The following is a 14,795-nucleotide window of genomic DNA, read 5'->3' on the forward strand; positions in this document are numbered from 1 at the left end:
ATGTCCTAAACACACAATCAGGCCCTAAAACCACAATATCTTCTCTGAGGAGACCACTTGTGATGCCCACCAGGCCAGCCTCAAAATGTACCTTTATACAACAAGGACACAGAGAAATAGACTGTACATTTGAAATACCCTGCAGTAACCTGCTACAGTACAAAAATAAACCCTCTTGTGACTACACATCCCTTTTGGTCACCTACCATACCACACTGGAACCAAAGAAAAATCATCAAACTACAGCCTATACTGAACAAAAATCAGCGAGAGATGATATTCCCAGTTCTCCACTCCTGGCTTTCAAGCAACTTCCTAACCTTGCCCAACTCAGCAGCAGAAGCAAATGCTGTACTGTGCAACAGACATCAAGTGGGACAGCCTTACCTTAACAAGAAATGCATAACCTGTCAACATCTTTCCATTGCTACTACAATCAGCATCCCCCCAGCAGTAAACTCGTTAGAATGTATGGATCCTAAATAGGCCTTTTCCAAAACGTGACATTTGATTCAATAGACTAAATGCCCTCATTGTAACTACATGGGTGAAACTAAACAGTGGTTACACACCAGAATGGACTCTTAGACAAACCAGACAAACATCCCCATTAGAAGCACATTTGTTACAGAATAATCCCTCTCTGACATCAGTAACCTCATGCTCAAGGCTAACCTACCTAGCACCTTTAAAAGACGAACTTGGAAACAAAAATTCATAAGCTGGCTGGACAGTAAGAGCCAAGGACTGAATATCAATATTGATTTTATAACACACTAAAATCTACTTGATTTCTGAATTCTTCTCACATGTGAAAGATGGCAATGATCTTCCTCCCATTTGATAGGCCTTGATCTCTCAGTAATCAGCATTTTTTTTCTGCTAATTGTTTTTCTACTTCCTCTGGGAATTTCTCTCCCCACTCTTCCAACTGTTTACTATGCTGTGCTGGCTTTAACCTCACAGACCTGAAGAGGAATGTCTTGCATTTGAAAATTTGTCTAACTCTATCCCAATTATGCAGTTGATCCAATAAAAGATATTGCCCTGAGAAATCCTTGTTTCTCTTAAGAAGTAAAAACTTACCCTGGACTAAAATTAAAATAGGGTGGTAATCTTTATCTTACCAGGTCTCAGTAAACATGCTCAGAATAGGAGGAGGGAATTGAAAGGAGAGTCAAAATAAATTATTTGAAGAACCCTTACAAACTGATGCCAAAGGCTGATTCTAGTTAACCCAGTTGTAAAAGGGTATCTCATCATTTAGACTGGGGTGTCAGAGAGAGCTGGATGTGATGATGGACCGTGTGTGCTGTTACCTACAAAAAATGGCAAGCCTTAACCTTTTCAGTGCAGTGGGCTGCTAGACCTTTTGTTTGTTGCCTTTTAGATATTGTCTTCAAAAGACTCCGTAGCTGATGAAATAAATTGAAGGATAATAAATCGCTGTATAAAATCTAAAAAACAAAACAAACTAAAACACACTAGGATGTTGCTGGTAGCTATTATGTTGTTGCACTTTGCTCTCTTCCTCTTGCATGTCCAAGGATCTTTATAATTTTAACATGGTTAATTGATACATACTATATACCCAATATCTGAGGAAAATATGCACAAATTTTGGAAAGACTTATGAAGCAAAATCCACTCTTTTTTTTTTTGGAAAAAATGATAGTCAAAGATGTAAGTAGATTTTGACACTTGATTTTTGGCAATTTCTTCACTTGGAAGAGAGAGCTAAAAAGTTGAACATCCTTTTTTTAGTTCTAAGAACTTTTCACTATAATGTTCACTTTATAAGGAACTTAGAGAATTAGCAGTGTATAAACTATGTGATTGATTTCTTGCACTTGTGAGTACTTGCAAACGTATGTTAAGAACTATCTGAATATAAAAATTAGAGAATTTGTGAGAGAGGAGAAAATGGAAATTTTTATACGGTACCCAGGTAGGTGCATAGCAGTGTCTGGGGCCAGTTATCTAACAAAAAGATGAAGGGACAGGATAATGGTAAAAGGAAAGGAGAGTAATTCTGAACTCACTTAAGAAGTGGCAAACATATGTCTAACTGAAATATGGTATGAGAGTTTTAAAAACTAAAAATGTTAAAAATGCAAAGTATGCGTTCTCAAACTTTATCTTCTTCCCTTGAAGGCAAGACAGCTTCAATGATTAACTAATACAAAAATGTAACAGAAAAAGATTCCAGACCAAATGCGTAATTTGTAATTAATATTTATGGATAAAACAAATGCTCTTGGTGTAATATTTGGAAATGTAAAGCATTCAGTAGAACTTTAAGAATCTTGAACATTTCAGAATAACTCGAATTGAAATACTTCTTTGTCAGTTGAAAATCAAACGGGGATTTTACTGGGTGATGACAACTGCTAGTGTTTCAGTCCCAGAGATTTTTGTCCAGTACAGCATCATGGGGATTGTCATTAGGCTGTTTTTTAGTTAACTGCTTGTTAATGATCTGGAAGAGACAATGCAGTAAACAATATGTTAATTAAATTTCAAATGTTTCTCAACTGAAAGTTGAGAATAATGTGAGCAAGAACAGAAAAAAAAATACACCAAAGATGTAGAGTGCTTCAGTACATATGCTGAGCGGGGAAGAATGAATTCAATATGAAAGAATGAAAACTGATGAATCTAAGCATGGTTATCAACCTTTTAGACTCGAGGCATCCCTTGGAAAATGTTAGCTCTTAATTTTCCTTAATATTTTGACTCTTCGGTTACGAAGAACTCTCAAAGAACACAACAGGTCAGAATGTTTTTAATACACTGGATTTCTTTTTGAAATCTCTCAGTTTATCTTAAGTTATATTTGCACACCTAACAGTGCTAACATTGCATGGCACCCTAGCACACCCTTTAAAAGGTGTCCAAGTACCCCAGGGTACTACAGGTACCCTGGTTGAGAATCACTGGTCTAAAGAATATTCATTGTAATTTGACGTAGGATTCGTTACTTGCCACACACTTACCTCCCTCTTATTATTTTGAGGAGGTTTTAGGGCTATAGTGCACCAAGGAATTTAACATCATTCATTACATTTTGAAATAAGAAATCATTTGCAAACTGGATTGTGTTTTGAATGGATATGGTGACAAGACCAATGTAATTTTTTCCCAGTGATTTCGTGATTATTATAACCCTGTAGAGGCAACACTTAGAATGCCATGTATCTGTAATTTCTGGATGTATTAATACCAGAGGAAGTTAATAAAATGGGAATAGGAACAAATAATGGAAAGAAGGTGTAAGATGTATGTTGCGCTGCTAAACTGTGACCTCTCTGAGAGACATTATGATGACCTAAAACAGAGAGGAAGGGAGACATTGCTTGATATTAAAGGGAAGATAACTAGTAATGCTCGGATGAAATTGGGCAATGCAAAATCAATCGATCAATCAATCAAATTAGGATGATTATCAGAATTAACTTTCCCCCAGCTTGACCTAAAAAACTGTGAAATAGTTTCTTTATGGGAGAAGTCCTCATATATAATTATTAAAAAAAAATACTTATGGGATAACCAACTAGAAAATATATTGTAGAAGAGAATTTTCTGTTGGGCCTATGAAAGATGGACTACAACCTAGTAGACATTTTCCTTCCCTGTACTGCAGTATAATTTTGAAGAGAAATGACTGTTTATATAGAGGAATTATTTTTCTGTACTCTTAGGTAAGTATAAATATTTTTTGCTACAACAAAAATAGTTTTACCCTCTGAAATTTTGGTGCTTTTCTGTTGAAGAAATATACTACTTGAAATGAAAACCATGTTATACATTAAAAAAAGTCTTTTATGGAGTTCTTATGTGTTTACTACCAGTCAAAATGCTCAAGCTGCAGCACAATGTTCCCAGTTACAACTGAGGGATGTTATTTTGTTCTAAACCTGATGTAGTTCAGCTCACAGTATGATTTCTAATAACAGCAATGCATGTTCATGTACATAGCTGCTTTTGTTTCCAAAGATCCCTAAACACTTCACCAGGTTATGCGTATACAAGTCCATAGCAGTGGTACCACCTGAGGGAGGAGTGTGGCACCCAGCCAGTACTCTGCAGAACATTAGGAACAAAGAGAATTTGTGCCAGACACTGCAGGGCAAGTCCTTACCATTAACTTTAAATGATTACAGTTTTGATGACTTTCACTTTGATGACCGTGGAATAGGTTATAAATTATTAGGTGTCCAAGACCAATCTTGATAGCTTCACAGGCTCATTCATAAACACTGAAAAATAGATCCAGTAAAAAAAAACAAACAAATTACTTTCTTGGTAAAAATGTATAGGGTGCAGAAAATCCCAACAAATAGAGATCAATCTTGCTTTAAAAAGCAATTGAATGTGAAATGTGGAACAAGAAATCATCCATGGACTAGGTTATGTAAATATGATCTCAACAGAAATTATGGATTCTTTTCCCATTACCTGGACTAGCTTTTGTAACTCTCATGTTCCTCAGTGGATTAATTGCTTTGTTTATCCTGTTTGATCTCTTTAACCTACGTTTGCATCTCTCAGAAGTGCCCCCTGGAACCATTCCTCCCCCTTTCCCTGTCCTTTATATTTAAATTAATTTATTCCTTTCTATTAATACCAGCAGTGGGTTTAGTACCACTGCTCTCTAGGGGTGCCTATGGATGATTGCATATATGCGGTTTTTGATGCTGGAGACCTGTCTGTGGTGCTGCAAGCCACACATGCTGCACGTGTGGGCATTCACCACACTCCTAATTTGCACTGTGGCTGGTTTTTAACAATGGGAGATCCCAGTGTCAAAAATACCTGCACAGAAATAAATACCTGTGTCAAAAATACCCAGAAAAAAAGCAGGGTGGAGCGTATGGTGGCAGTGTGTGCTGCCAAAAAACCAGAGCCTGGCCAGCCAGAGCCATGTTCCAGCTGTCAGCCAGGCTCTGTGCGCCTGGATCTCTACTGCTGGAGCTCTGGGGAGGCCCCCAGGACACCAGGTAAGGCTGCTGGGGCCAGCCCAGGTGCTTGCCTCAGCCTTCCTACCCCATCTGGAGCATCTTTCCCTGGACTAATCGCATGCCCCGTGGTGGGGAAAAAAGCTGTTTTTTTTTCCCCGCCACGGACTCACACCCCTGCTTGTGGGGACATGGCCTACAAGTCCACTCGTAGCATCTAACAAAGTAGTCTGTTCCTTAAGGTAGCTTAAACGTTTCTGAATGAGTTAGTCTTTAAAGTGCTACTCTGTCCTGCTTTCTGCCTGCTTTAGTTTCTGTATAGGTGCCAGAATGGTGATCAGATATGGTCTTTTTTCTCTGCTATAGGCACTTCTGTTCAGTTGATCGTGTTGTTTAACAGTCATGCCAACTGGTTACTACCAGTGGTGCATTGTTTCAGGGCACAGTGTAAAGCGTGCACCTTCTCGACAGTTGGATCATCAAGCCTTTGTTCTGCTGAGAAGCCACATTCTTCTGAGTGTTAGTCCAATGACAAACTATTCCCTAAAGCTCTGGGAATCTTCCATTATTTTGTATTTTTATCGTTTTTATTTCCTGTTTCTAGAAAAGCATTGAAAGGTAGCATACATGGATAGGCACTGCTGCTTCTCTACCTTCTTTCTAGCAAACAGCCAGATAATTTAGCCTTGACTTCCGTTTAAAATAGTAGAGATCTATTTGTTCAGTAGAGTATTTCTTTTTGCTCCTGCAACATGCTGATATTTCTAACAAGCATTGTAATTAGCTTCTGACTGCCTTTTTCTGTTAACCTGCCAGAAGACTATTCACTTGCTTTAGCCTTTAATAGGTTCCAGTACAGTTTGTAGATCAATTCACAATCAGCTGACTTTCCAATTGTTTTTGCTTGTTCTGGGTCGTTATAAACTTGTCTGGGAATCCAGTTGAAATTTAACTCTAAATTTTTTAAAAGTTGACATTTGCCTATCTTTGTAGGATTCAGAAATTTAATTACAGTTCAGTTTTTCTGTGCTTGGAAATTTCTAATCCTGTAGAGATTAAAGAAGTGTGAGACTCAGTGTATCTAATCTAGAAGATTAAAGAGACTAATTGAACCTGCTGGGATTTGATTCTTAGTTCTTGGAAATTTAGATATGTAAAACTTAAGGCTAATTTAAATCTCTAAAAATAAATTAAATTTCAGTAAGTACTATCCGGTGTCTCAATCATAGCTAATCTAATATAGTTTGCAAATTTTTACTAATTCACCATGATGTTTTCCCCCATTTTACCTGTTGCCATGTAGTTTTATTTATAACTGATCTACAAAACTCCTGGAAATTTGGGAAAAAAAAAAAAAAAGTTCTTTATAACAGCAAAAGAGGCCTATCAAAACTTTTTCAAGTATGGGTGGAAGAGAGTCACAGATATTTGCCTGTGGACAGGACATGAAGATACTCAGCTGGAATGTGGAAATGCTGTAGAGAAACTTGAATACAAAGCTTCCTGTACTTCATTTGGCTATTTGGTTTCTCTTAGTATTTCCTGCTGGAGCTGTTCCAGATTAAACAAGTATTCTTAGGAGATGCAGATGGGCAGAGAATAGCTGTTTCCTCATGTCTGTGGTGCTCACCTGGAATAAGCAGATATAGGCCATGTACTGGTGCACACTTTTTTTTTCTGGGAAGAGCCACTGCATGAGTGTGCAGATATTCAGGATTTTTTTCTTCACAGAGCAGCCAGGGATGAATCACCCTTGGGAGAGCACAGTCTTCCAGCAACTCGGGGTCCTTTGCTCCTACCTCCCCCTGCCAGGTAGACAGTGTGTTGCTAACTGGATTCTGCTGCCCAAGCAGAACATGCCTTGCTTCACAATACCCACACCGTGCTGCAAGGAGGCACAGGCTGTGAGCAGTCTGGGTCAGATAGTCAAGGCTGCTCCCTCACTGCTGCCTCCAGACAGACTTGAGGAAGTCTGCTGAGAATCAGCACTGCTCTCTGCTCTTCAGGGGCTCAGTATTCGAATGTCCGTTCACCTGTGTCCATTAACTCTTTCTACCGTGAGAACAAACCTGGGAGAATTCTCCCAGATCATTTGTAAATGTGTATACATACCCATAGTTTCAAATCTGTTTTAAATCGGGCAAAAAAGGACTTGAATCAAGATCTACTACATCTCAGGTCTGTGTTCTAACTACCAGCATGTGTGTGCATCTCCCTCTCTCATGACCTTACTTTGACCAAAAAATCCATCCTTGCCTGAAGAACTCTCTCTTCAGAACTGACCCTTTCTTGTAAATTTCCAAACAGCACTATTCAACAGTTCTAAGTCATATCGTTGGCTCTGATCTGGAGGATGGGTACAACACTTGTCAAATTCATTTAGTATTTTGTTGTCTTGAGTCTGTTGTGTGCAGAACCAGGCAACTTTCCAGTAGTGCTGAGAAGCTGAACTGTCAACTGGAGGTTGCAGAGAAGAGGTGACCTTGCTTTGCTTTTTTTCTCCTCGAGTCATGGTGTCTGTGTTGACATCCAGGAGAAGATGGCATGGGTGCCTATCTGTTATCTCTGCATCAAAAGAAACTATCCTTTGCACTGAATTTACTCTTACTGAACTAGTTACACAAATCGTAACGGACAAAGTCTGCTAGCTCCTCAAACATAGTAGTCTTGGCTACTGCATACTTGTTGCAGTTGTTTCAGGAAATATGTTTAAGATAGAGATGGAGTTGTCTGCAGGAGGGAAAGGAGGGTAAACTGTATGTGATAGGTTTTTGAATTCATAGTACAATTATTGCTACATTTTTTTGAAGTGACTTCCAATCAGAAATAATTCTTAATCTATATGAATTCAGGCATTTTGTCCCTAGGGTGGTTCCAACCCACCAAATGAGTTGGTTTTCTTTTTTCTTTCTTTCTTTTTTTTAATTGACCATGAACTTACATTTCCTAAGAGTCAAATAAGAGCCTGGTTTGTGCAGCCTGTATTCAAGTGACAGCTTAGGAGTTGATGTAGCCTCAGTACTTAAGCTCCCTAAATATGGCAGGAACATTGATTCAGTGACATCTCTTATGATTTTTTTAATTTAATTTTTCTCACAGTTCTTTGACATTTAAAACTTTCCATAAATCATTATTAGATTTACCATTTCTAGTGCTTATTTAAAAGGCACCTTTGCTGCAGAAGCAAATCAATATTTACAGTGCATTAGTGCCACAGAGAATTTGAAGCCTTGTGATTAGAGTTCGTTGCTGTTTTATCCACTCTTCAAAGAAACCACAGACATCAAAAGCTATCAGCAGTCATACTGGAATCAGTGACATTGCATTGGTCCCATGCGCACTTCATCTAGTGGTTTAATTATTGAAGCTCTTTTTCTTTGATTTTTTTTTTCTTTTAAGAATTCAGAGTATATCCTTTTGAAATCTATAAATTAAGTAAACCAGAAATTATAACCAACAATATTTAAATATAAAAGTCTATTGAATACATTCTCTTATGACTGAATCAAAACTGAGTTGGTGAAGTTTTTGAAATGCCACTATGAGAAAGGAGTACAAGGGGATACTTATTATTTGTGATTATTATAGTACAAACATAATCTATTGGATTAGTAGTGTTGAAATATAGTGCATTAATAAGAATTGTGTGCAAAAGCTATTTTTGTGTGCCAGCCACATTCCAGCAATACAAGAATAGTATCATATATTAATACTTACCTTTCGATGCAACTTGGAAATGTCTTCAATATGTGCTTAACCAGTAGTTTTCCATAATTCATTGTATTGGTGAAGTTTGGATATGTGGGCTGGATCTTGTGCTGGTGTATGCCCATGTTTGTGGTAGATGAAATTATGAAGTCTTTTTTTCACTTTTTCTGACTGTACAAATTATTATTTTTGTGTTCTGATGCATTTACAGATGTGTATAGGCTGACATATGTTTATAAATTTAAAATGAATTTTGTGGATTTAAAACTCATTTGAGAATTGATTTATATACACACCTGATATCATTAATACTTTTACTTTTTTTTACTATTTGGATGCTTATCTTGCTGGGGTAGTCTGACCACAGCTGACTTCCTGCCCCTTGGGCAGGGGGCTGGACTCAAAGGTCTTGCGAGGTTCTTTCCAGCCCTAAAGTCTATGAAATCTGTGATTCCCTGGTTAGGCAGTTGGCTTTCTTTATTTTGAAAAGTCACCCCTATTTAACGAAGTATGATCTGTCACGTGTTCAGGTGCAAAAATAAAATAAAATAATGAAGTGGCAATTGTTAAGTCTTTCTGAAAGTATTACGTGATTTGAATTTCATCTTCTTTCTATGTGTGCAATCCAGCTTCATCCCTGTTTATAAAAGTTCATTGGTCAATCCACCATGATGTAATTTGGGGTAGAAGATAAAGATAAGAGACATTATGCTAGCAATATCTTAGACTCCGATATTTCTTAAAGTGAATAGTATTTATATGGCTGGAAACTATCACCATGTATATATAGTGGGGCTAGATACTGATGAATAGTTGAAGCACACTTGGTAAGTGTCTTCTGGTAACTGCTGCTTGGAACAGAAATATCTTTTCTTAAGTGGCACCCCTCCATACTACAGGCCAGGCTGATCTAATAAATGAGAGCTGCTGTTAAGAGTTAGGACAAGAACTGATATTCTTCTGTTAATGTGGTCACTTCATTATGCTTTGTGATGCTGTTGCCTGTGGCTGCAGCTGTGTCATCTTTTTTATACAGACCTCTTGGGATCTGATAGTGTGTTTCTTTTATTATGCTTACTATCTAGAGGAAATTTGATGCTTTACTTCATCTGCTTACTGAAGATGAAGTTTTTCAAAGACAGTATAGTTTAGAAAATTAACAAAAACCTGAAATAAGTCATGGGGGCATATATATATTGTGTATACAGAAATTAGTCAATATTAGTAAGGTAAATTCAAGGCAGACAGGTTTTTCTTTAGAATTAATGAACACTTGAAATATACTTCTAATTACTTTTCTTCTGCTTCATTTTTATTAAATACTGTACATCATGAAGAAGCATTCATATCTTTATGGAAGTATAACAGTTGTGAATATTTTGGAGTGTAGTAAAGTTTTAAGTGTGTTAAAAGAAAAAAATGTGATCGTGAAAAAGTATATATTGATTTCAATTTATTTTTTTTGCTGTGTTCCCCAGTAGGATGCTTTTAGAAGATATTATTGCTGCATTGTTTTGGGTACTGCTGAATGCTGCTACTTTTTTCTTTTCTTTTCTTTTCTTTTCTTTTCTTTTCTTTTCCTTTATAAAGACAAGAAGTCATGTTGCTAAATACATATTCATTATAAACTATTCCAATATTGTAAATGTCAGGCATGACCTGTATCTGTCTGTGCATTTCTGTGACACGATGGAGTTTAGATAATCAACTCGTTGAACCTACGCTGTTGAGTTTTTTGCTGAATATGAAGGACACACGCTCTCAATGTCTATACACAATTGTTAATGGTGCTAATCTTTTTTTATAACAACAAATAATCTCCTTGGTGTGGACCAAATGTAAACTAATTTTTCCAAGGTCTGCAAAGCTCATAGTTTTGAGTGAGTTTGCTTTTTCACGAGTTGTAAGGGTTCTGAATAACAAAAGTAAAGTAGCAGAAAGAATTAGTATCCATTCCATTCTGCTGTTCAGTAGGAAAGGGATGAATGGCAACAGAAGTAGGTACTACTATCTGGGGAGAAGGGGAAGGAAGGTACAACAGATCTTTCAGTCTCCCTGTAGTTCTAATAAGCTGGAACTGGTGGAAGAGAGTGATGTCGAAGGAGGGACCTTGTTTGAGGCTTATCAACTGGAGGCTTATGTGAGAAGTGGTGCCAGCATCCTAATAAAAATCCCAGTGCTCTCCTTTTCCTAGCAGATGAGAAAAGGGTACTTGGTTCAACAAGGCACTGCTCCTAAACACCATGCTCCTACCTTGTTGTTATGTACCGGCGTCAGGCTGTAAGGTTTAGTCTGGTGATTCATACAACTTCTATTTATTCTTTCAGGTACCTAGGGTTACTGTATTTCCAGTTCCAAAAAAGAGGACACCTTTTGGGGGCAGGGGAGTATTTGATGGTTGGGGGGTGGGGGAGAGAGGGAGCAGTTTCTAACTGTTACGTTAAATAACAAGTGGTTGTTGCCTCAGAAATTTAAAAGTAAAAAAAAATAATAAAACCACAGCCCTTCTAGCCCTGTCAGTGCCACTAACTCCCTGCCCACAGTCCCCCATCCCCCTGAGCCTTGCTGGTGCCCCTCACTTCGAACTTGCAGGCCCCAGTCCCTGCTGCTGCCCTTCACTCTTGACCTGCAGACCCTCAGCCCTGCCGGTGCCCCTCACTCCCAACCCACAGCCCCCCCAGCCTGGCTGCCCCTCCCACGCCTGATCCACAGCCCCCTGCTCCCCCAGCTGCCTCTGTCCTGACCAGGCTGGAGCTCAGCAGCTGCAGTGGCTCTGGCTCATGTGGGCAGCAGTGCGGCGAGTCTGGCCTCAGTGGGGGCTGGAAGGAGGAGGAGGAAAAGCCTGTGGCACCCACCACCCCATGCTGGGGTTCTTGTGCCATACCAGGTGGCCTGACCACAGCCGGGCAGCATATCCCTGCTTCCCCTCTCCTATGAGCATGGGCGCTGGCTCTGTTGCCACCGGTCCAGCCATGCAGCTTCCTGCTGTCTCTGAAGGGCACTACTACCCTCTTCCCTGCTGGATGGGCAAAACCCTCCTCTTTGCTCCTCCTACCATGCCACAGCCCCAGTGCCCAGTCACTTTTTCCCAGTACCAGGAGGCACACCCCACCATACACCACTGACACGCATGCATGCACCCACACATGCACACTCACACGTGTACACACTCCTCAGGCCCTGGCCCTCCCACCCCCACTTCCCATAGGCATACCTGCATCCAACGGCTGGGGCTGCTCCCACCGCACTGCCTGGAAGGAGAAGCCTGCAGTTTCTTCCTTTAAAGAGGAAAATTTCCATTTTTCTGCAGCAAATGGAAAATCTGGATTCCTGGTCAACACACGTGCTGCTAGGAGAGTCCAGGAAATGCAGTTGTACCAGCATCAATGTTGAAAAAGGACTAGCAGGGCAGAATCTCAGACACTTGTTCATATTTAAAAAAAACACACTGATGGAGATCAGAAGATCCCAAAAGAGGACATTTTCACAAAAACCTGGATGTATGGTAACCCTAAGGGACCTGAAAACGACAGCTCTTAGATGGTTTAATCATGTAAACCAATGTGTATTAAGAATACTTTATTTCAGTTTAGAAAACCAAAAAGTGACTTCATATAATTCATTCATTGGACCAGTTCAGTTTAAGGCTTCCCCCAGATTCCTCTAAGTAGTGATGAATTGATTATGGTATTTGGAAAACAGGCACCTGTGCACTAGGAGTTTGGCTGGGGTCACCAGCTAGCCATTCTGTCGACCTTGTCTTGGTTGCAACTAGCTTTTCATACCTTTTGAAGTGTATTTTTGTGTGAGGAACCTACAGAATGCTTATCTCTGGTCTTTGTTATTATTTCAGATATGCCTCTCCATGTGCGGCGTAGCAGTGATCCTGCACTGGTTGGTCTTTCAACCTCTGTGTGTGATACAAAGTTTCCTGCAGAAGAGCCATCACGAAAAAATCCTACAAGATGGTCCACAACAGCAGGCTTCCTCAAACAGAATGCCCCTGGGGGACTACCCACTAGTCATGAGAGAAAGGTAAATCTTTGTTTGTTCCTCTCTGGAAGGCTATGTCTTATGTGAGCTCTACATTTTTGTTCTAGTGCCACATTTAATTTTTCACCTGTTTCCACTTTTACATGCTTTTTGTTCATTAGTTATGGAATGCCAACAGTCATCGCATCTGTACAGTGTGCCCCAAATGCATTCACACATTTCTTCTGATCACTAGTGGATCCCATGTTTATGGTGCCTGATTTTCATTTCAGATGCCCTGCTCCATAATGGTTTTATAGGAGTGTTGATCACTGCAAGCATATCTATAGTTGTTGTTTTTTTCCTCCAGTACCAAGCAAGTATTTTCAGTAATCATTTTCAGAACTACCAGTTGAGTGGTTCAAAACAAAAATTGCAAATGCTCTGTTTCTTGCATAACTTCATTAAATCGGAAACAGTGTGTTTTCCCCTTCGTTATCAGCTAGAATTGTATATCTTCTCTACGTGAGCTACACTGTAACTAAAGGAATCAGCATGACTCCTGTATTTATTTTACTGAACAAAGATATTGAAAGAGTTGTATTTTATTGTGTATCACCCCATTTCTTCTTGCAACAATGAAAAGAATTTAAAGAAAAAATAAGTTGGATCTTGCCTAAATTAAAATTTTCTAATAGAAATGATTTATCTAATTACTTTATTGTATTTTGATTTAATATTGTGTGCTGCACAGAATTGTGCAAGGATTAAAAAAGGGCAGTTCGATATTTTAGATTTGTTTTTTGCCTCTCAGGTATGGTTCTTTGGTTAATCTTAGCACCACATTTCAAATTCTGTTTCTCAAAAGGTATGCAGAGTTAGAGCTATACACTGAGATAAAGGTTTATACTGTATTCCAGTGAACATTCATCTCTTTGTTGTTCTTGTGCCTATTTAAAAAAAGAACTCCTACTTTGAGAGAAGATCTGCAATAAAGTATCACAAGTGAGAATATGTATGTAGAACCACACTTTTAAATAAACTTGTCTGGCTCTGGCTGTGCAGTGAAAACATGTAGAAGTACACTTGATCAAATTAAGTCTAATAGTGAAATGTTTAATTGCTAATTTCTGATCCTGTGCTTTATTGTGCTAATGTTATTCAATTTTATTGGCAATGCAATTGAAAAAAGACTTAATATTCTAACATTAAGAAAAAGAAAACAGATTAGGTTTATCTGTGCAAAATGGTAACATTTTAGTGAAGATATATGAAACCATAAGGAGGTTACACTTCATTAGTCTAGGAACATGGATATTATAATAAGGGCCATACATTGCATAAACAGCCTTCTTTGAGTATCTCAAGCCACTACCTGGAGAGAATTAAACATCAGCTATGCTTTCACTTCAGCCTCCTTGCATCATTAGCTGTTCAGCATGTACTTACTCTTGATTTTTCATGAAAATATTTGAAGTGCACTGGAGCATGGCATCCCTGGGAATGAGCATGGTGACCAGGATGGAAAGGAATTCAATTGATCTAGTGTAGTGGTGGGAAGCTGGGCACAAGAGACCATTAAATCAAGAAGATGGGAGAGAATTAATGTAAGTTAGTACAACAAATATTGATAATGTATCACTTAAAATTTATTTTGCTACATACTACACGCGTTAATTTTTTCAGTGATCATTGGGAGCAGGAGTTTCTAGTGGGTAAGATTCTGCAAACAATAGGAAGTAAACAACACAGTCAACTATACATGTAAAGTATATATTTTATGTATTGACCTTATTCAGAGTACTGTGTTAAATAGTTTGTTTATATATTGTTTATTGATTTTTTTTTTTTTCCTGTTAGTTCAAAAAGGTTATAGTAAAAGATTTTGCTGAAAAATGTCACGTGTATCTTTAGGGGTGTAGGTTGTAGTCGTGTTGGTCTAAGGACATAGGCAGACAAGGTTCTTTGCGTGAATCTGGTATCTTTTATTAGACCAACTTAAATAGTTGGAAAACAATTATTAAACAAGCGTTTAGGTTCAAAAACCCTTTGTCAGGCCAAGGAAGTTTCAGCAGTTGGTGTGTGCTCTTCCTGCATGGAATGAAAAGTAAAGAAGCCAGAGGCTGGACTGGGCTACATACAAGATGGGTAGTCAGT

General features: G+C 38.6%; 1 protein-coding gene across 1 annotated transcript in view; it reads left to right on the forward strand.

Annotated features, from left to right (window-relative positions):
• PARD3 (par-3 family cell polarity regulator) overlaps positions 1–14,795 on the forward strand; it is an 844,345-nt gene that overhangs the window by 260,005 nt on the left and 569,545 nt on the right. The window contains exon 4 of the mRNA XM_019507949.1: positions 12,520–12,701. Coding sequence (XP_019363494.1) covers positions 12,520–12,701 — 182 coding nt within the window. The remainder of the gene's footprint in view (positions 1–12,519; positions 12,702–14,795) is intronic.

The sequence above is a fragment of the Gavialis gangeticus genome, unplaced genomic scaffold (assembly GCF_001723915.1).
Source record: "Gavialis gangeticus isolate Ggan-Ray unplaced genomic scaffold, GavGan_comp1, whole genome shotgun sequence".
Taxonomy (NCBI): domain Eukaryota; kingdom Metazoa; phylum Chordata; order Crocodylia; family Gavialidae; genus Gavialis; species Gavialis gangeticus.